Raw genomic sequence first — 23,140 nt, forward strand, 5'->3', positions numbered from 1 at the left:
TTGAATAAAAAGTGTTCATCTGAACTAGAACTTTAGTATAAAAGCCTTTTTAAAGTAGAGTCAAGGAAATATAGTGGTAACCCCTATTTTTCTAAATGATTGGGAAAGGGGAAAGAAGAGTTAGAATTCAGGGGTTCTCAAACTATGGCCTGCAGGCCAGATGCAACCCACTGAGGATGTTTATGCAGCCCACTGAGGATGTTTATGCGGCCCACTGGGTTTTGGCAAATGGGCTGAGGGGCGGAGACAGAGTGTGAGCTTTTGTTTTTACTATCATCTGGCCCTCCAACAGTCAAACTGGCCCCCTATTTAAAAAGTTTGAGGACCACTGATGATTGTTGTTTTTTGATACCAGTGACTGCAGAGCAGTAAAAATTCTGTTACCTTTAATAGCAAAGGAAATGAATTATGCTTAACTCAAGGTTAAACAAAGTATACTTTTTTGTTTGAACCTTTGCCTAAAATACTTATTATTCTTTTATTTTGGTAAGTATAATGTCCCCAAAGTACTCAATCTATTTCTTGATTAAGCTTTTTCAAAGACTCAGGATTATTATGATGAACATTAATTATAATTTTAGGTTAGATGTATGTAGAAAGATATTGGAAGCTGAACTCTGAATGTATTATCCTAAAGTTCAGTCCTAGAAGTAGATTTTTGAAATATATTTATATTATATAAATATAGTGGTTCTGGCTTTGAAATAGATTGAGGGTCTTTACTAATAATGATTTTTCTAGTTTATGCATATAGTATGATAATAAAAATACATTATTACAAATGCATTGATAAAATTCCTGAGAAATATTGACTTCTACCACTGCCAGTTTTTGTAGTTTTGATTTCATTTCCAGAATCTATTGCTACTATTTGGGGAGCTGGCAAAAGTGAGAAAGATTCTGATCATTGACTCATTCATTGGAAAGGCAGTTTGCAACTTTGTCACTACACCATTGCGGTATTTTAAATCTATTGGTAAAGTATAATTTAGATAATGTTTTAAAAATTCAGAAAAAAAATAACATGATATTTCTTGATCTTGTAGATACGCTAAAATAGAACTGTGTTCTGGATAATCTTATACATAGAAATCATTAATTGGTTGATAAATCATTCGTTTTGTGGCTCTTTCCACTGCCTTACAAAAACATGTTCACCCTTTCCTTAAAAACAGAACAATGATCACCACCAAAAACTTTCACTGGATCTTTTAATTTTCTTTCCTGAATTTTATTTCAAGATTATCCAAGATGTTGCTGGATTTGGTGATATTTTTGTTATCATTCTGCTTTTCTGTAGTTTTTCATACTATTGATTGCTCTTCCCCTTTTGGATACTTCCTTTAGTTTCAGTGACACTTTCCTCTTACATGTCCCACTGATTCTTTTTTTTTTTTTTTTCTGGATCATTTATTTCCCACCCATTTAGCATTAGTATTCCCCATCCCTGGCCTGGGCCTTACCTCAATGTTAGTGACTTAAGCTTTCACTGATTGGCTTCTGGTCAAATTAACAAAGATTAATTAATTGCCTGCTGCGGATCTGCTTTTGCTAACTGCTGAGACTATGGAGAAGGAAAAAAAAAAAAGTATAAGGGGCGTCAGTATAATTGGGAGACTACAGATAATGTTATTAGATCATCAGCTTAAGGGAGACTGGGAGAAGCTGCTTGTAGAAAGTTGAATTTTAGCTGTGATTTGAAGAAAGTCGGGCATTCCAGAAAGCTGGTATGGGGATGGGCACAGCTAATGAAAAGAAACCCCAAATCCACCCAGTTGTACTCTGGCTTCTAAACGAAGCGCTGTGGCACTGTCTGTGGATCAGCTCCCGGACGTTTCTCTGGCTTCTCAGAACGGAGTTCTGCCCAGCCATGTCCATCTGCTCCCTGTCACAAGTTCACACCTCTCTCTCGGGGCCCAAATATATTTGTCAAATAATTGTCACTGCTGTTGCAATCCTTCCCGCTCACACTCGCCCTTGTGTAACCTGGGCTATTGCACTATTTTCATACATTAAAACCCAGCCCCTCATTAGGTCACTTTCCTCAAAACTTGAGGCTCTCGGGCGGTTTCCAAGTCACTCCTCACCGGGTCACCGGGCCCTGCACTACAGCTCGTTTCCCTCCACGCCCACTTTGTAGAGCCCAACTGCTTCCCGGCGGGTCCGAGCACCTTGAACTCCGGTCTCCGGAGATGGACTCCCACCGGTCCTGAACCTCTGGCTCGTTAGCCTGGCTTCTGGGGAACAGGAAAAGGCTCTGGTTCTTTAGGACAGTGAAGAACGGGCCGGGGTCAAGCCCCCGAGGGCGGGCACCTAAGGAGCAGCTGCCGCAGAACCGGGGCCTCCTTCCGGAAGCTGCGCGCTTTGGGTCCGCCCTCCCTTTTACGTCAGAGCGCAGGCGCGACGGCCGCCCCGCCAAACACCGGCTCTTATTTTCGGGCGGAGGAGGCCCCACCGTCCATGCTCGGGTTGTGCCGTTGGGCTGTGGGAGCCGAGGCGGCAGCGGCCAGGCCCTTTTCTGGCGCGGGGATGCCCAAGAAGGTCAGTGGTGCCGGGCAGGGGCCGTGACGTGACCCTCGGCTACCCGCGACACGTTTCTTGGGGGGGAAGGCGGATTTGAGGAAGCTTCCATGGAGGCGGCCCTTTCATTTACAGACGGGGACACCCAGGGCCCTTGTGTGAAACAGAAGCTGTGCTGGAACGCGGATCTCCCGCTCCCCTTGGTGCACCGGCCGCTGCGCTGACCGCGGGGCTCCGTCTGCTCTGTAGGGGGTGGGCCTGTGGTCACTTTGCTGGTCATCAGTCCCATTTTTCACTTACCTCCATACTGAGGCTCCGAGAGGTGGAAGAGCCCGGGGGTCAGGGCCCGAGGGCTCGGCTTCCAGGGGCGCGGCTCCCCGTCCCCCACACCTGCCCTCCCCGGCTTCTGGAGGCCGCCCGGAGCCGGCCGCCGGCACACTGGCTCGCACGCAGGATGGAGAGCTTCCTTCATGGCCGCCCAGTGATGCGCCTCGGGGCGCACAGCGGACTCCCCCCCCCCCCGGGGGGGGGGGCTTTGGGCGCCCCTCTGATCTCCTGGGCTCAGTTTTCTTAGCTGCAAAGTGCCAACCGCTAATATCAAAACTGCGGAAACATGTCTTCACCCAGAATCCTGCGTTTGCTCTCGAGGGTGCCCACCTTCCAGTATACATACTCGGAACTCGTTTTTTACTTTTTTCCTTTTCTTCACCTTGTCAAGCACTGTTGATCCTACTTCAAAAATACTTCTGGTTTTAAAAATTTTATTACTAGAACTTTTTATTTACCAGTTATATGCAGGGGTAATTTTACAACATTGACAACTGCCAGACCTTCTGTTCCAACTTTTCTCCTCCTTCCCCCCCCATGGCAGGTTGACCAATACATGCTCAATATGTTAGAGTATAAATTAAATACAATATATGTGTACATGACCATACAGTTATTTTGCTGCACAAGAAAAATTGGATTTAGAAAGTAAAAAAACCTGAGAAGGAAAACAAAAACGCAGACAAACAGTAACATAAAGAGTGGAAACAATATGTTGTGGCCCACACTCATTTCCCTTAGTTTTCCTTCCAAGTATGGCTGATTCTCTTTACTGAACAATTGGAACTGGTTTGAATCACCTCATTATTGAAGAGAGTCACATTCATCAGAAATGATCTTATAATCTTGTCATGTACGATGATCTCCTGGTCCTGCTCATTACACTCAGCATCGCTTCATGTAGGTCCCTCCAGGCCTCTCTGAACTCATCCTTTGGTCATTTCTTATAGAACAATAATATTCCATATGCCATAATTTACCCAACCATTCTCCAACTGATGGGCATCCGTTCATTTTCCAGTTTCTAGCCACTACAAAAAGAGCTGCCACAAACATTTTGGCACATACAGGTCCCTTTCCCTTCTTTAGTATTTCTTTGGGATATAAGCCCAATAGCAGCACTGCTGGATCAAAGGGTATGCCCAGTTTGATAGTTCTTTAGACGTAATTCCAGATTGCTCTCCAGAATGGCAGGATCAGTTCACTACTCCACCAACAATGCATCAGTATCCCAGTTTTCCCGCATCCCCTCCAATATTCATCATTATATTTTCCTGTCATCTTAGCCAATCGGACAGATGTGTAGTGGTATCTCAGAGTTGTCTTAATTTGCATTTCTTTGATCAGTAGTGATTTGGAACACCTCAAAAATACTTCTAATATTGATTCTTTCTATTTACCCCAACACCTTAATACCTCTTGCCTGCATTATGGGATGATCTAAATCATTTTTTCTCTATTTGCCCTTCACACAGCTGCCACAGGAAAACTGTAAAGCACAGCTTTGATTATATTACTCTCCTGTTCAGAAATCTTGAACGTTTCCCCATTGTCCATAGAATGAATACACAATATTTATTCTAGCGTTCAGGACATCTTACAGTCTAGCTCCCTTCTCTTCTACAATTTATTGAAGTCCTAGTATTCTACTGATAGTGATGAAGCACTTTCCTCAAAATGATCATGTGAAAAGTGGGTAACCCAGGTATTGTTTTTTTCTAACTTAAAAAAATTTTAAAAACCTCATGCAAGAGAACTCTTACTCATGGTCACCTAGAATCCCTAACTTTTACTACTCTTCCCAGATTTGAAGTTTTAACTTAACTGAACCATTAACCAAATTGGACATCGTTTTCCAATCTTGTTCTAATCTGCTGCCTTGATGTTTGGAAATCATTTTACATCTTTGTGGTAGTCTTCTTTCAGAGCCTAAATTAAATGCTTGTTCTTATGAAGCTGTACCAGGTCAAATTGATCACCATGCTCCCTCTTATTTCTCACAGTGCATTGGACCCATTTTTTATTTTTCACATTCAGCCTTGTGTTTTTATGCATCCTGTTGAGTTGTAAACTCCACGAGAGCAAACTTTTTCATCTGCCTATTAGTATCTAATATAGTAGGCATTTAAATGTTTGTTGAATTAATGGCATTTATAAACATTAAATGAATAGGGCGGGGAGGGAGGTTGGGAGATTACAACTACATATTCCTTATTCTTACATAGCTTAGAGTATAATAGGGAAAATAAGACAGATGTACAAATAAACTATAAAATAAGAATGACTATTCTAAGTATAAAATTTCATAGGAAATTTATAGAAGTTGGCGGGGAACATTTAGAGAAAGGAGAGATTATCCAAGCTTTGCCTGCTGATTGGAGGGTAAGAGAGAAGGCAGGGATATCATCTAAGCTTGGCCTCTGAACAAAGGTAATGAAGTGGGGAGAGTCCATAAAGCAGTAAAGTCATAGATGTAGAATTGGAAATACTTTTATAAGTTGTCTTATGTGTAAATAAAGAGACTAAATGAAAAACCTTGGGCCTGAGAAGGGTGTGGTCAGACAGATAAGCAGCAGAGTAATCAAACTTAAGTTCTGTGACTCCAAATCCAGTGTTCTTTTTAGTGTGCTACATTGCCTAATATGCTGGATATATTGGGGCAATAAAGCATCTCAATGTAGCATAAATGTCATAAAATACTTTTACTCTTGGGGAGTCAAGTCAGTGAGTATTTATTATGCTAGACATACTTGGAATATACAGAAAGCCAATGCAGTTTTTGCTGTCAAACAGCTTACTCTGCTACTTAGAAGTCTAACTGGAGAGGTCACATGCAAATAACTATATATAAAAAAGATGTCTTCTGTGTAAATTGGAAGAGGATAATTGTGTAAGGATCAGATAAAGTTATGTATGTGAAAGCTTTTTTTTAACCATAAAGCACTATTTAAATTTAAGGTGATGTTGTTATTGTTCTTATAGGGAAAAGGCCAGAATAAGGAGCCAGTGAAATCACTTCCTCCCACTGGACCTGTGGCAGTTGATCAAAATGGTTCCATCACAATAGCCATTCATGCCAAACCTGGCTCCAAACAAAATGCCATAACAGGTATATCTGAACCAAGTAGTTGAAATCACATATACTTACTGAATAAGTAATGGGTTTGTGGATCTATGTATTTATTTGCCTTAACTTATGCAATTATTGCATCTTCTATCCTTCTGGATATCCCCACTAGCTTTCTCTCTTCCAAGCCCTCAAAGCCATCTTATATAACAAAAATATGAAAACATATACAATTCCTATGGACCTTTCACCAGGACTGGGTTGGAGTTCTCATCTCTATTGTTTCATTAGAGTCATGCTTGATCTTTATAATTTTATTGCATTCATTCTGCATCATGTAAATATTTCTGTGCTTCTTTGTATTCATTACATACTTCATTTCTTACAGCATGGTAATATTCCATTACATTCATGTATCAGAACATGTTTAAATACACTTACAAATATAGAAAATTACCTAAGAGATGATTGTCTGGCTTCTTTTTTAATATTATTTTCTTTTTTTCTTTTTCTTTTTTAATTTTATTAAAGCTTTTTATTTATAAAACATATGCATGGGTTAATTTTTCAGCATTGACCCTTTGCAAAACTTTCTGTTCCAAATTTTTCCCTCCTTTTTCCCACCCTCTCCCCTAGATTGCAGGTATGTTAAATATGTTAAAATATATGTTAAATCCAATATCTACATATACATATTTATACAGTTATCTTGCTACACAAGAAAATTCGGGTAAAGAAGGGGAAAAAAAAAACCTGAGAAAGAAAACAAAATGCAAGCAAACGTCAACAGAAAAAGTGAAGATGCTGTGTTGTGGTCTGCACTCAGTTCCCACAGTCCTTCTCTAGATGTAGATGGCTCTCTTCATCACTGAACAATTGGAACTGGCCTCAACCATCCCATTGTTGAAGATGGCCATGTCCATCAGAATTGATCATTGTATAGTTTTGTTGTGTAATGATCTCCTGGTTCTGCTCATCTCACTTAGCATCAGTAAGTCTCTCCAGGCCTTTCTGACATCAGCCTGCTGGTTGTTTCTTACAGAATAATAATATTCTCTAACATTCATATACCATAATTTATTCAGCCATTCTCCAATTGATGGGCATCCACTCAGTTTCCAGTTTCTTGCCACTACTAAAAGGGCTGCGATAAACATTTTTGCACATGTGGGTTCCTTTCCCTCCTTTAAGATCTCTTTGGGATTTAGGTCCAGTAGAAACACTGTTGGATCAAAGGATATGCACAGTTTGATAACTTTTTGAGCATAGTTCCAAATTCCTCTCCAGAATGATTGGATCCGTTTACAGTTCCACCAACAGTGTATCAGTATTCCAGTTTTCCCATATCCCCTCCAACATTCGTCACTATTTTTTCCTGTGACTAGAAATAGTTTCAATTTCTTCATCTGAAAATTGTTTATGTCCTTTGACCATTTATCAATTGGAGAATGGCTTGAATTCTTATAAATTTGAATCAATTTTCTATATATTTTAGAAATGAGGCCTTGATCAGAACCTTTGAATGTAAAAATGTTTTCCCAGTTTATTGCCTTCCCTCTAATGTTGTCTGCATTAGTCTTGTTTGGAAAAAAAAAAAAAAAACAACTTTTTAACTTAATATAATCAAAATTATATATTTTGTCATAAAAAATGATCTCTAGTTCTTATATCTAGATCATGAACCCATTTCGACCTTATCTTGGTAAATGGCGTTGGGTGTGAGTCGATGCCTAGTTTCTGCCATACTAGTTTCCAATTTTTCCAGCAGTTTTTGTCAAATAGTGAATTCTTATCCCAAAAGCTGGGGTCTTTGGGTTTGTCAGACACCAGATTACTATAGTCTTTGATTATTTTGTCCTGTGAACCTAAACTTTTCCATTGATCAACTACTCATTTTCTTAGCCAGTACCACATGGTTTTGATAACCACTGCTTTATAATATGGTTTAGATCTGGTACAGCTAGACCACCTTCATTTGCTTTTTTTTTTTTTTTTTTTTTTTTCGTTAATTCTCTTGAAATTCTTGACCTTTTGTTCTTCCAGATGAATTTTTTTATTTTTTCTAGGTCAGTAAAATAGCTTCTTGGAAGTTTGATTGGCATAGAACTAAATAAATAGATAGTTTAGGTGTCATCTTTATTATATTCACTCGACCTATCCAAGAGCACTTGATATTTTTCCAATTGTTTAGATCTGACTTTATATGTGTGGAAAGTAATTTGTAATTTTGCTCATATAGTTCCTGACTTTACCTTGACAGATAGATTCCCAGATATTTTATACTTTAGACAGGTATTTTAAATGGAATTTCTCTTTATATCTCTTGCTATTGGGTTTTGTTAGTGATGTATAAAAATGCTGATCATTTATGTAGATTTATTTTGTGTCCTGCAACTTTGCTAAAGTTGTGAATTATTTCTAGTAGTTTTTTAGTTGATTTTCTAAGTATACCATCACATCATCTACAAAGAGTGATAATTTGGTTTCCTCGTGATCTACTCTAATTCCTTTAATCTCTTTTTCTTCTATTGCCAAAGCTAACATTTCTAATACAATATTGAATAGTAATGGTGAGAGTGGGCAGCCATGTTTCACTTCTGATCTTATTGGGAATACTTCTAGTTTGTCCTTATTACATATGATGCTTGCTGATGGTTTTAAATAGATGCTACAGATCATTTAAGGAAAATTCCATTTATTCCTATACACTCTAGTGTTCTTAATAGGAATGGAAGTTGGATTTTATCAAATGCTTTTTCTGCATCTATTGAGATAATCATATGACTTGTTAGTTTGGTTATTGATATAGTTGATTATGCTGATAATTTTCCTAATATTGAACCAGCCCTGCATTCCTACTTGGTCATAGTGTACTATCTTGGGGATGACTTTAAGTTCTCCCTTTTCATTTTTGAGACTAACAATTTGATTTTCTTCTTTCCTTTTTCTAATCAAATTGACTAAAGGTTTATCTATTTTTGTTTGTTTTTTTAAAAATAAAATAAACTCTTAGTTTTATTTATTAATTCAATAATTTTCTTATTTTCAATTTTATTAATCTCCCCTTTTATTTTCAGAAGTTCAAATTTGGTATTTAATTGGGAGTTTTTAATTTGTTCTTTTTCTAGCTTTTTTAGTTGTAAGCCCAATTCATTAATCTTTTTCTCTATTTTATGCAAGTAAGCATCTAGAGATATAAAATTTCCCCTTATAACCACTTTGGCTGCATCCCATAAATTTTGGTATGCTGTCTCATTCTTGTTATTTTCTTGGATGAAATTATTGATTGTTTCTATGATTTGCTGTTTTAGCCATTCATTCTTTAGGATTAGATTGTTTAATTTCCAATTACCTTTCAGTCTGTTTTCTCCTGCTCTTATATTACATGTGATTTTTTATTGCATAGTGATCTGAAAAAAAGGCATTTACTATTTCTACCTTTCTGCAATTGATTTTGAGATTAAGTTCCATGAACTGCTGAGAAAAAAGTAAACTCCTATCTACATTCAATTTTCTCCAAAGATCTGTCATACCTAACTTTTCTAACATTCTATTTACCTCCTTAACTTTTCTTATTTTGTGGTTCTATTTATTTAGTTCTGAGAGAGCAAGATGTAGATATATATCTATTTCTTCTTTCTTCTCTCTTAACTACTCTAGGAATTTGGATGCTATGCCACTTAGTGCATATATGTTTAGGATTGATATTGCTTCATTTTCTGTGGCACCCTTTAGTAAAATATAGTTTCCTTTCTTATCTCTTTTAATTAGATCTATCTTTACTTTTACTTGATTTGAGATCAGGATCACCAGATTTGAACTCGGGTCCTACTGACTTCTTGGCTGATACTCCGTGCTGTTGTTGTTTACTTGTTTGCTTTTTTTCTTCTTCAATTTTTTCTTTTTGAACTGATTTTTCTTGTGCAGCATGATAAATGTAGAAATATGTTTAGAAGAATTGTACATATTTGACACATATTGGATTTCTTGCTGTCTGGGAGAGGATTGAGGGGGAACATAAGGTTTTTCAAGGGTGAATATTGAAAATTATTTTTGTATGTATTTTGAAAAATAAAAAGCTATTATTAAAAAAAGAGAGATGAGTTTATACTTTTAAAAATATTGGAGGTATGTGTCTGGAATTCAGAAGAGACCAGGATTAATGATAGAGATTTGAGTCATTTGCATAAAAGTAGTAGATGAAACTGTGGGATTGAGGAAAAAGCCTGGCTTTGTGACCCTGGGTTAGTCACTTATCTTCCCAGTTCCCAAGTAACTGTCTTAACATTTATTAATTGCTAAACAATTATAGGAAGCCTCCTGGCATTCTTTAAAGAAATCTTAAATTTGGATTGTGACCCAATAGAGAGTCTCATAACTGAGTGTAGGCTCATGAATATGATTTGTTATCAGTAAATGATTGATTTGTATACTTATTTTATATACCTATGTACCTAGGATCATATAAAAATTTTTCAGTGAAAAGATTTTTGGTTGCAAGTAGCAAAAGTTTAAGAAGCCCTTATATACCAATGAAATCAGATATGTTTTTTTTTTTTTTTTCAACAAATCCTCAAATTTATTTTTTATTTTGTTTCCTTAATTATGCCTGGCTTAACTAACATGTTTAAAAATGAGCACTTTCAGGTCAAAATTTCAAACCATTTTTGTTACAGATGTAACAACAGAAAATGTAAGTGTAGCTATTGCTGCACCTCCATCAGAAGGAGAAGCTAATGCAGAACTATGTCGGTATCTTTCCAAGGTCCTGGAACTTAGGAAGAGTGATGTTATCTTAGATAAGGTATATCATTTATTTATTGCATTTTAGTGTTCCATCAATCATTGGTTTCTGTAAAAATTTTTCAAAATGATGTTTGGATTTGTCTCTTCTTCATTCCATCCAACTTTCTAGTTTAGGACCCTGTTAGCACCAATACATCCTAGGTATTTTTCTTATCTGCAGAGTTCTTCTCTCCTCGATTACATTTCTGAACATTGCTGCTAGACTTTAATTTTCTTAAAATATTGCTTTTATCATCTCAACTCCTTAATTAAAAACATTGAGAATCAACACATTTTTAGTGCTCATCAAATATATGCCTCACACAGTGCTAAGTTCTTTTAAATAAAAAAGCAATGAGCCTTCTGGTGACACCTCTAATATTTTTTTAAATTTTTATTTATTTTGCTGAGGCAAAATTGGGGTTAAGTGACTTAGTCACAAAGCTAGGACTGTTAAGTGTCTGAGATCAGATTTGAACTTAGGTTCTAAAGGGAGTTTTCTTACTGAGAATTCCTTAAAATAATAAAGTTTTAGGTTCAGACCAAAAACAAACAAAAAAAAAAACCCAACCTAATCTCATCATTTACAAATGAAACCGAGGCCTAGAAAGCTTAAATTACTTGCCAAAATTGTCCAAGTTGCAGAACCAGGTTTTTTTATTCTGTATTTTTATTCTTTTCAACAAGGAAAAGGAAAGGGGGAAGAAGATATTTAGAAGAGACAGTGATATAAAAACAAAAAAAATGTTAATTTGTAATTTAAAAAATAAATTTTACATCTGTAATCTTTGATATCAATCTATTTCCCCTGGCACAGTCCAAGTACAGACTCCTTACTAGACCCATTCCATTAGCCTCTATTCTGTCCTTTAGTTGGCTGCTAGACTTGTCTTGCTTTTGCATAGATCTGGTCTTAATCACTCTTCTGCTCAAAACCCTTCAGTGGTGTCCCGTTACCCATTATATAGTTCAGACTCCCATCCTGGTATATGAGGCTTTCCAAATATACTATATTGCAGCCAAACTAGACTATTCACCATTTCTTGTATATATTCTGAACTGTCTGCTTCCATGATTTTTCTCACCAAGTTCCCTGTGTTTTTAGTGTCTTCCTCTCCACATGTTGTATTCCTCTCTTTTAAAAACATAACTTTAATATTATTTTCTCTAGGAATGTTTTTCTGATCTCTTCAATTGGCAGTAACTCTCTCTTGCCCTTCCATCCCAGATCTCACATAGTGCCTTTCTAACATTTATCATAAATCATTTTAGATTGTAGTTATATATGTATATGTCATATCTTCCTATTAGTTTATAAGTTCCATGTAAAGAAAGGATTTATGTCTTACCTAAACTTTATATCTTCCCAGGAGCTAGGATTTATACTAGTGCTTTGTTCCCATGGGCTTAATTAATGTTCATTGAATTAAATTATTGAATGTAAACAAATTTGTGAGAAATTGTTGTTCACCTATGTTCACTAGTCTTTTATTTGAATGTTATATCTGATATTCTTTATTTTATTTTGAACCAGGGTGGTAAATCTCGTGAAAAAGTGGTAAAGATTTTGGCATCCATAACTCCAGAAGAGATTTTGGAAAAATTGAAAAAGCAAGCAGAAGTCCCCTAAAACAAACAAGCAAAGCCCAGATATGAACTTTATATTTAATTGAGCTTTCTTTTAAACCTTAAAAATTTGTAAGGAGAAGAACTTAGACAATGCTTGGATTACAGTGCTTTGAAGAAAAACAGTCTTTGAAAATACTCTTCATGAAATGTTGAATAAGTCAAAATAGCACACAAATGGTAAGGCAAAGTATACTACAGCAAAACTTGAATTACTACTGGAAATACTCAAACCAAGTCATTATGGTCCAATTCTTAAAATTTAGAACTGGTTTGTTAATACTACATACCTGTCCTAAAGCTTATTTTATAACTGTTACTTAAAAGGGACCTTAGAGATTAACTACTTTACTCATCTTATTTTACAAATGACCAAACTGTTTCAGAGAGGCTGAGAGCTTGCTCAAGGTCACACAGGTAATCAATATCACTAAGCCTACAGCTCCCATCTCTTCACTCCAGTGACAGTGTCCTATATGTGCCATACTATTGCTTTACCTGTTATTTACAAGTATTAAGAGACAAATGTAGAGAAGCAGCTTGGCAGAGTGAATAGAGCTTTAGACTCAAGGACAGTCCTCTGAGGTTCAGGAAAGTCTCTAAGGCCCTAAAATTATAGATGAATTTACAAATTCTTGACTTATTTCTGTAAAGAAAATGTAAAATTGTTGAATTGCAGTTGGATAATAACATTTAAAATATATTTTAAAGACCTCTCTCTGGTTTTGGTTTTTTCTTCATACTTACCCTTTTAGTAGGAATGTTTTCTTGAATCAAATTATGTAAATCAAGTTTTTCCCCCTCGTTTTTTTTACTCAGTTTGCTTAAGTCTAAAAATGACAACAACAACAACATACCACTGTTCCTCTAAATTTAATAAACAAAAGATTGCTTTAGGGAATCTGATATGGGAAGACTTCATAACAGTGAAAAGCTAGCCTTGAAACTAAATTCTGAAATCACTAAGGTGTTGCTTTTCTTTATACAATGTCTTGCTTCTTTTCAGGTTAAGAACAAATCAAACCTGCAGTTCCTTTGGGGCTTTTTGGAACCAACAGCTTCCTGCTCTAGAAAAATTGGTGATCTCCAGGGTCCCAATTAGCTCTGATATTCCATGAGATATGAACCTCTTCTCAATTTAAAAATATTTGATTAATAATACCATAGATATATGTAGTATTTCACAGTTTTCAAATTCTTTTACATATGCCATATGTAACTTGATTGATACAGATTTTCACAATAACCCCTTAAGACAGGAACCATCTCCATTTATTTAATTTAAATTTTGATTTCCATATTCTTACCCTTCCTCTTATCACGCTCCCCCATTGAGAAAGCAAATAATATATCTATTATATATGTCAAATTCTGCAAAACATTTCTGTATTAGACATGTTGCAAAAAAAAAAAAAAAAAAGGCGAAAAGTATGCTTTAAATCTGCACTTGGAGTTCATTAGTTCATTTTTTTTATCATGAGTCCATTGAAATCATCATGGATCATTATATTGATCAGAACAGCTAAGTCTTTTGCAGTTGATTAAAATAGTGTTCTGATTCTGCTCATTTCATTTTGAATCAGTTCTTATAAGTCTTCCCAGGTTTTTCTGAAATCATTCTTCATTTCTTATAGCACAATAGTATTTGATTATAATCATATACAACAATTCATTCAGCTCTTCCCCAATTAATAGGCATCCCCTCAATTTTTAGTTCTTTGCCATCACAAAAGGAACCTCTATAACTATTTTTGTTACATATAAGCCCTTTTCCTTTTTTTTTTTTTTTTTTTTTAAATCTCTTTCAGATTCTATATCTGGTAGTGGTATTGCTGAGGGGATGAGCACAGTTTTATAACCCTTTGGTCATAGAATTATTATGATTTGTAGACAAGACTAAGCTACAGAAAGTTCAAGTAATTCTATGAAAACACGAATTTTCCCTTTCTCCAATTCTATCTAAATGGACAAGTAGCCATAGGGAAGCTTGTTTTGAAATCAGTAATTGAGATTCTATATTGGATTTTTTTTCATTATTTAGAAATTGAATCAGGGTTTTCTTCATAGGAGATAAGAATTGTATCAGTGTGGAATACCAATATCAGCAAACCTCATTCTATATTATCTTTATTTGTAAAATGAGCTTAAAACACAATGCATACAAATATGAATTTAAAACATTTGTGGGGTAAGGCATTTGCTTACATTCAAAGAATTCACTTTAGGATTCCTTTAAACAATCCAACTCTTCTATTGCATTTAAAATAATTTTATTTTTAAAAATTAGTTTGTATTACCTTTTCAAGGACACATCTGTTGTTTAAAGTAAGGTACATCAGGATAATTAGGTGGCACAGTAGATAGAGTACCAGCCCAGAAGTCAGGAGGACCTGAGTTCAAATGTGGCCTGAGATACTTAACAATTCCTAGCTGTGTGACCCTGGATAAGTCACTTTACCCCAATTGCCTTGGCAAAATAATAACAATAATAAAGTAAGCTGCATCTATGCTTGGGGAAAATGAAGTATGCTTTGTGTCCTAGGAATTTAATCTGTTTCTCAGGCTTAACATTTCTCAAATCCTAATTCATTAGGATCAAAGCATTTCAATTCTGTACATAAAAAATTCTGTCCTCTAATGGGGGTACTTTTGAAGTACATTCAGATTCTACATACTGTGTGTATGTGTGTGTGTGTGTGTGTGTGTGTTTATGTTGGAGTGGTGAGATAGAATGTGTAAGGGTCAAAAAGGTTTTTTTTAGCCTGAAAAAAATCTTTAATTTTGAAACAAACAGGTAACATCAAGCTATGATCATGGAAGCTTTGATCTATATCTTAATACTTTATCTGACATTGTTTATCTCTGTTGTCACTTACCAACAACCAGTGAAATAAATTCATTTTAGTTAGATCACTCATCATCTGTTAATGTGGGATTTTTAATCCAATGGCCTTAGTAGCTAACATAAAATAGTTTTAAATTCCCATCTGAAATTTACAACATGAAAATTGAGTAGATGCACATCAATTGGGGAATGGCTAAACAAGTTGTGGTACATGCTTGTGATGGAATAGTACAGCACTGTAGGAAATACTGAGCTGGTTGATTTTAGAAAATAAATGGGGGCAGCTAGGTGGTGCAGTGGATAGAGCACCAGCCTTGAATTCAGGAGGACCCGAGTTCAAATCTGGTCTCAGACACTTAACACTTCCTGGCTGTGTGACCCTGGGCAAGTCACTTAACCCCAGCCTAAAAAAAAAAAAAAAAGAAAATAAATGGAAGGACTTATATGAAATAACGAAAGCTGAGATGAATAGAACCAAGAGAACATTGTATACATTAACTTTCTAGACTTCAGAATAATTGTGAACAACTAAGCTATACTCAAATCATCTCTAAATCTTCCTATGAAGAAAGATCCTCCATACCTCCAGAGAAAGAACTGATAAATAGAAGTTATATATACTATAGTTTTACATATATTTATAAATCTGCAGCAAATGGTAGTCTTCTCTAGTGCAAAGTGAGGAGAGTAGAGGGAGACAGTTAAAATTTAAAATGTAACTTTTTTTTTTTTTTTTTTTTTTTTTTTTTTACAAAATCTTTGTATTGTCTCTTGCTTATAGGTAAAGATCATAAATTTAAAATTGGGAAGGACCCTGGGGGAGCAAGTAGTCCAACTCTCTCCTTTTGTAGATGGGGGAATTGAATCCAAAAAGGTTTTAACCTGCTCATAATTACATCAGAGACACATTAGAATACATCTTCAATGTCAAGACCCAAAACTTTTTCTACTTTATTAAACTGTCCCATTAAGAGGAATAGTTTCAGATTTTGGGGTTAGAGTCTCAATGTATCATCAATATCAAGAGGTAAGACTATTAAGATAACTAGCAAGCAGGTGTGAAAAATTATTAAAAAAAAAATTTATATGGATACCTGTGTAGCTTAGGCTCTAAAGCTGTCTAGAAAGTTAGTTTAGTAAAATGAGAAAGATTAGAATTAAGATTGCTGGCAGAAAGTAGTCCTTCAGAAGTTAGCAGCAGTTCTTCCCTGTCTTGAAAAATAAAGGAAGAAAAAAATTAAAATATCAGTATTTCTTATCCTGAAGTTGTCAACCAGCTACACAATTCATCAAGTGTCCTGACAAGGAAGTTACTTTTGAGAGCTTGAGGAATGTTAGAGAATATCAGATTGTTAGAAATGAAGTTCCCTTTAACACTTTCCTCACAAGAGTCTTGTGAAGTAGGCAATACTGGTATTAACACCATTTTATAAAGAGAAACTAATCTGAATTTATTATAAGAGTTTTTATGTTTCCCAATAATAGTATTCTTTCAACTAGACCGTGTTGTATAATCTTTTACAATTTGTGTATTTCAGCAAGTAGGTATAAACATTTTTTAAAATATAAATCTGATGCACTTTTCTATCTTCATTCTTCCTGCTCTCTGCCACAATTTACTACCGTCAGTCACTCTGGGATTTTGTAATATTGCATTCTCTTGATCTTCCTACCTTTCTGACCACCTAGTCTCCTTTGCTGGATCTGTATCATTCCCCTAACTGATTATTCCCCCAAGGTTCTGTTATATACCCTTAGTGACCTCAGAAGCTCCAGTGGGTTGCAAATGATTCAGATCTATATATGTTAGTCTATTTTCTGAGTTCAGTATCAACACATCCAAACCTATTAGACATTCAAACTGTAGACATTTCAGACACAACATAGGTCTAACTTTATCTTTCTCCTAAATCTCTTTGCAAAATTCTCCATTACAGTTCAGGATCCTAGTGTCCTTTCTCACAAGTTCTCAAAAACAAGATAATCCTTGACTTCTCACTTAACTTTGTTCTGGATGTCAAAATTGCCATCTGTGCCTGTGGATCTCCTGTCTGACCCCTTCTTACTGTTGTGACCACAACCCTTGCTCTCTCTTGCTTGGACTATTGCACTGGCCTTCTAATTCATTCCCTAAGGTCCCTTTTCAATAAAGTTGTCAAAATGTTTTTCCTTAAGTGCAAATCTGACTGGGCCATTCCCTTACTTAATAAGACTCAATTCCATATTGCCTTTATGATAATGATATGTAGCTTTTTGCGACTTGGCCACAATTCATCTTTCTAGCAACTTTCAAAGGCAGCCTATGAAATTATAGAAGGGTTGATGTGCATCTTTAAAGAGCTGAAACTCTTGAGTAAGTGCACTGGAATCAGACAACTGAGACTTAAAGCTAATTACCCATTGGACAAGACTCCATTAGCATATGCTTGGAAAATGGCCTTTCTCACTATTCCATGCTGGCTCAAACTTTTGGTGTATACAGATAATTGTAGGAGGGATTAGGGGGTGGAGTGAGATAAGCCAGGGTCACTTTTGCAGTGGACAAGGAGAAGGAAGGTTATGGAGAGCTTCTGTCCATCTCCTTCACTTCTACCCCTAGAGACCAAGAATAAAGACCAAGGACTTTTGCTTATCCTGACTCTGGCTGATTCTAAGGCATCCAGGGTGCTAACCTGGACTTCACATGCATCCATGGAAGAAGCACCTGCAACAATAAAATAATGTATATTGTACAGGCTAGCTTTCTGGAGGAGCTCAGGATCAATCAAAATCCTTGGTCTTTAGGAAGAGAAGTGAAGGAGGCAGGCAAACTGCCATGCAGCTTACCAAAGATCAATTCTGGACTTTGGAATCCGGAGCCTGAAGTCTTGCTCCTCCTTATCCTGCGGCAGAGAGACTCTTACCTCTCTCCCTCAGCTCTCCAATCCTTGCCTACAGTTATCTCACCATCACACATTCAGCAAGCACCAATGGTGAGGAGAGCCGTCACATCATCATCTCATCTAAATATATGTATATAGAACCCTTATCACATCAAATAGGTAACTAGTCTTAGTGCTCTGTTGTTTGATTCATAGCTTAAATGGGATACTATATTTTGACCATTGTCCTGAAGCATTTATATATATATATAGTAGTGATGTAGATGAAACCACTTACAATCATGGAATTATTTTAGAATTGGAAAAGACTATTCATTAAGAGCCTGTTATGTGCCAGCCACTGTGCTAAGTGCTAGGAATACAAAAACAAAAGTGAGGAAAGACATATAGATTATGTTCAAAATTAATACAAAGGAGGGACAGCATTAGCAGCTGGGGAGATTAAAAAAAAAACTTCATGAGATAGGTGAGATAAAGAAAAATAGGAATTCTGAGAGAGAGAGAGAGGACAAGGGAGAATATTCCAGGTATGGGAAAAGGCCATGGAGACCATAGAGATAGTATCATGGAAGGACAGCAAGCAAGCCAGTATGGCTTAGTGAGATAGAGTAGTCATGAGAAAGCTGAAAGTGTAGAAAAGGGCCAGATGATGAATTATAAATTCCAGCCACTAGGGTTTGTATCTAATGCTAAAGATAAGGAGTCACTAGAGTTTATTGAGTAGGTCATATGATCAGCTACTCTTTGGGAAAATCATTGTGGCAGCTGAGAGGAGAAATGAATTGGAGTGGTTGCTTTAAAAGACTGGATATAGGGAGAACAACTAGAGTGGGGAGTGTTTGAGTGGAGAAAAGGTAACTGATTTGAGGGTAGCTATTGAAGGGTATAACATCAAAAAGGTACAGAATAGATTTAAAAAGCTAGTAGAGTAACATATTTATTTGGGGGAAGTCCTAGTAATACAAGGGAGGAACATGGTGGTGAGTATTTAAATATAAAGTCCAGTGAGGAGAGAAACAGTGATACTATGGAAATATATTATCGGCTAACCAGGCAGAAGGAAAAAAGAGTAATTTAGAAAATCTACCTTAGCCTAGAGTCCTGATAATTTCAGTTATCCAGATATCAATAAACATTTCTGGCAAAAGCAAAGCAGCTGATAAATTCTCAAACTGCTTTAATGGTCATTTTATACTTTAGAAGGTAGAAGAAATGATAAAGGAATGAATATATTCTGGAACTAATTCTATCCAAAAAGAAAGAAGTGCTTATATGGGTAATTCAGTGGTACAGTGGATAAAAATGCTCAGGCTACAGTCAGATTTCTCTTCTTGAGTTCAAAGTTGGCCTCAGACACAACTTTATGACCCTGGGCAAGTCACTTAATTATATTTGCCTCAGTTGCTCATCTAGAAAAAGAAATGGCAAACAACTCCAGTATCTTTGCCATAAAATCCCAAGGGAAGACTGAGCACAGTCTGATATTCTCTAAATTTGAGTATAAGCAATTTCTAAAAGTAAAGAATTATTTTGAATTCTGTGGTAAGAGGCATTTGTTTTACAATGACTGGGCTTGATTCCTTTTAAGAGGAACAGAGGCCAGTCTTCTAGATTTGATTGATCTGGAGAACTATGACTTACAACATTGGTATGACTGCTTAAGACATTAAAAAGCCCAGCTTATGAAGAGTGAATGCTGCTCAGTCTTAACTGAATTCTTTGCTGACCAGAAAATGGTAATTAAATGCAGAGATAGGAGGGAGCAACTTCTTCTTCAATCAGCGACTGTTATCATTTAAGACTCATGTATTATTAAGTAAATTTATTTTTATTGAATTTTATAGTCTTAAATGTTGTACTAGTGTTCCAATCTCAGAATCACTGGACAGGCTTAAATTAGATCTGGATTAGAATATGGCCTCAAAATTCGACAGAGTAATAGTTCATTAAGCATAGAAAACTCTCAAAAATGAAATTCCTTATTATTGTTCTATAAGAAATGACTAATAGGATGATTTCAGAAAAGCCTCAAGAGACTTTATATACTTTATATAACTGATACTGAGTAAAGTGAGTAGAACCAAGAGAATGTTGTACATAGTAACAACAAGAAGATGTTGGCCTCAGACACTTACAACTTTATGACCCTGGGCATAAAGGAGGCAGGGAGGTAATTCTGGCCAATTTCAATAGACTTGTGATGGAGAGAGCCATCTATAGCCAGAAAAAGAACTGTGGGAACTAAATGTAAATCACAACATAGTTTTTTCACCTTTTTGATTGGAGTTTGCTTGCTTGTTTTTTCTTTTTTCTTTTTTTTCTTTTTTGATCTTGTGTGGCTCAGAATGGTGAGTGGTCATCATTTAATAAAAAGCTGGAAATATCTCTAGGAGCAAAACAAAAGTTTATTGTACATATTTGTGAGAAGTGGGCGTCCCTCCAGTCGAGCAAGCAATCAAAGGGAGGAGGCACCTTTTGGGACAGGTTTTACACTTTACACTTTTGGGACAGGCAAACACCTCTTCCGCCACTGACCCTCATACTCATTGGCTGGGGATCTTACATTCTAAATGTGGAACTACCCAAGAAATTGAACAATAAGTTCATAGTTGCCCATATTTGATTGAAGTAGGGAGAAAATGATGTCATGGGAGGATAGCAGGAAGGGGACTTCGATATGCCCTTGAGTCAATGCTCAGAGATCTTTAGGCCTACTCCAACTCTGAAGTAGATGAAGCCTTACTCGATGTTCACAACTGTCTTGAGAGATCTCACCTCACCTCATTCAGTCCCCCTTCTTATTTGTACACTGAGATCTCTTCAAATTTTTGTATCATAATTTCACATTCCCTATCTAATTACTTATCCCCTTCTGGCTCCTCTCAGTCTTCTTGGGCCATTAGCTCCCACTTCTGTCCTTTTAACACCATCAATCTAACAGGGCTTTCAGCTTTCCCTTCCGACTAATCATTCTGGATAATGAATTTTGGACTATCCTACTTATCAGTCAGATCAAACAAGATGCAGGTAGGAAGTAAAATAACACTACTAAGTGTTATAAGACCAAACCAAAGAAGCTGCTTCCACCAGCTTCCCCCAAACCAGGACTACCAGGAAGTATTAAATGGTAAGGTCCAATTCTGTACAGGAACATGAGGGCCTTATTAATCCAATATAACATATCCCTGTCCAATTAAGAGGTAGGTGAGTACACTATGAGTAAAATGAAATTCCTAGGAGAAAATATATCAGCTCTCAAAAAAAGAGGCCCAAAATAATTTTTAAAAGTAATGAGTGATACATAGACATTTACAGTGCACTGGGTTCAGAGATTGTGTTCCCATTTAGTGGAAGCCCCCTCCTCAAATGTAATTTAAGGTCTCCCCATCTTCAACTGTCCACTCCAATAAAGGTGGTGCCACGGGTCCTTTTGTTCTGGTGTGGTGTGTCCAGCCTCGTTCCTGAGTCCAAATTGCAGTGTCTGAGGTCAGTGTTACCTGGTAGGGTTCGTCCCAGCACAAAGTAACTTCTCATCCTTTCAGGATCGGATCAAAACCCAATCTCCAACCTGAATTCTATGAACAGGGAAACCTAGAGAAGGAGTCTGAGCTATTAACCCTTTTTGTTGTAGTTATTGTAAATGTTGTACCAATGATTTAACATATCTCTTAAGAAAGAAATCCTTTGTCTCTAAAATAGGGTCTCAGTTTCCCATATGATAAGCCTGGAAAGGATGACTGTCCAGGTGAAAAGGTGAAAGCCCAGTGTCTCTACATGGCTTAGTTCTGATTCTGACCAGAGTGAGAGGAAGGCATTTAGTCCAAGGTAGTTGGGTCTCTAAAGATAATTTAGTCAGTTGCCATTTCATTTCTTGATTCTTCCTTTCTACTTTCCCAGAAGAGGGAGGGTGCCAAGGGGTGTGGAGATCCCAAGTGAGTTCTAAGGTCCTAATCAGATTCTGCAATACCTGGGCAGGAAAATGTGTTCTCTGATCTGAGTCTATCCTCTTCACTACTCCATGTCTGGGAATAATTTGTTCTTATAAGACCTTACTTACTGTCGAGGCAGTTGCTTGGGCTGAGGGGAAAGCCTCCACCCATGAGGTCAGATGGTCCACTATGACCAGCAAGTATTTGAGGCCACCCCTGATGATAGCTCAGTGAAGTCCACCTGGATGCTTTGGAATGGTTTGATTCCTGGAAGTCATCCCCCTTTTGGGATCTGGCATTGAGCAGCCTTGTTAGTCCTTGAGGCAGCCCTCCACCAGTTGTTGGGCCAAGTATATAGGCCCGGGTGTTAGGTTCTTATTAAGTGCTAAGTCGGTACTTAACAGTTCTCTAGTTCCGGCCTTTACTGGGAGTTTTACTTGTGAACTCCTGGGGGTGAAGCTTGCTTGCTTAGGAGGAGCAAATTCATTGGTTGAAGTAATTTTTCCCAGAAGCCCTTGCGTTATCCCACGCCCATTCTCTGGGAAGATAAAAGAGAGCGGCAGGCACTCCAGAGATAGGGGGTCTCTGCTTTAGGTCAGAGTTGAGGCGGCTCTTTGGAGGAAGAAGTCTCTCCTCTAGACCAGAGAGCGATCGGCAGTTTCTGGAGACAACAGAACATTACATATTGGCGTCCACAACGTGGGGCAAGGACTTTTGCTTATCCTGACAAGGACTTATTCTGAGCCCTTCAGAGGAGCTAGACCAGACCATGGCACCGGGGAAAACATACCTTGTCAGGATAGCATCACACAGGTTTTGGACATCCCAGTGACTGCCCTGTACAGCTGCTGCCTCATACTTGCTTTGGTCAGTACCTCTCTGCCATCAGGTAAGAGCCATCGTCCTTCAGAGTTCTCAGCTGCTTCGAGAGTTGAGGCCTTCTCTTTTCCTTCTGGGTAAAACAGTGAGGGCAGAATAGGGGGAAGTACAGGTATCGAGACCATTATAGGAGTAATCTGGTCTCCAGCTCTCTTGGCCTCCTCATCTGCTAATTTATTTCCCCTTGCCGCAAAAAGAATTTCCCATCTGATGTCCCTTTATGTATTACTGCTACATTCCTAGTGTAATGCTGGAGAAACTGAGCAAGACAGAAATTAGA

The 23,140-nt window shown here is 37.0% G+C and overlaps 1 protein-coding gene across 1 annotated transcript; it reads left to right on the top strand.

The window, feature by feature from the left end:
* The first annotated feature begins 2,335 nt into the window (after positions 1 to 2,335).
* Positions 2,336 to 13,043, top strand: C2H15orf40 (chromosome 2 C15orf40 homolog). The gene is made up of 4 exons (XM_074295290.1): positions 2,336 to 2,541; positions 5,830 to 5,956; positions 10,591 to 10,718; positions 12,234 to 13,043. Exons 1-4 carry the CDS (start codon positions 2,461 to 2,463, stop codon positions 12,327 to 12,329), a joined length of 432 nt encoding a protein of 143 aa, XP_074151391.1. The 5' UTR covers positions 2,336 to 2,460; the 3' UTR covers positions 12,330 to 13,043.
* Positions 13,044 to 23,140: the final 10,097 nt, after the last annotated feature.

This window comes from Sminthopsis crassicaudata, chromosome 2 (genome assembly GCF_048593235.1).
Source record: "Sminthopsis crassicaudata isolate SCR6 chromosome 2, ASM4859323v1, whole genome shotgun sequence".
Lineage (NCBI taxonomy): Eukaryota > Metazoa > Chordata > Mammalia > Dasyuromorphia > Dasyuridae > Sminthopsis > Sminthopsis crassicaudata.

Bases quoted from the DNA above. Each gene is read 5' to 3' on its own strand.
- C2H15orf40 (XM_074295290.1), top strand. From the start codon at position 2,461: ATGCTCGGGTTGTGCCGTTGGGCTGTGGGAGCCGAGGCGGCAGCGGCC. The intron at 5,957-10,590 runs GTATATCTGAAC...TTTTTGTTACAG, and splicing joins CAAACAAAATGCCATAACAG to ATGTAACAACAGAAAATGTA. The intron at 10,719-12,233 runs GTATATCATTTA...ATTTTGAACCAG, and splicing joins GTGATGTTATCTTAGATAAG to GGTGGTAAATCTCGTGAAAA.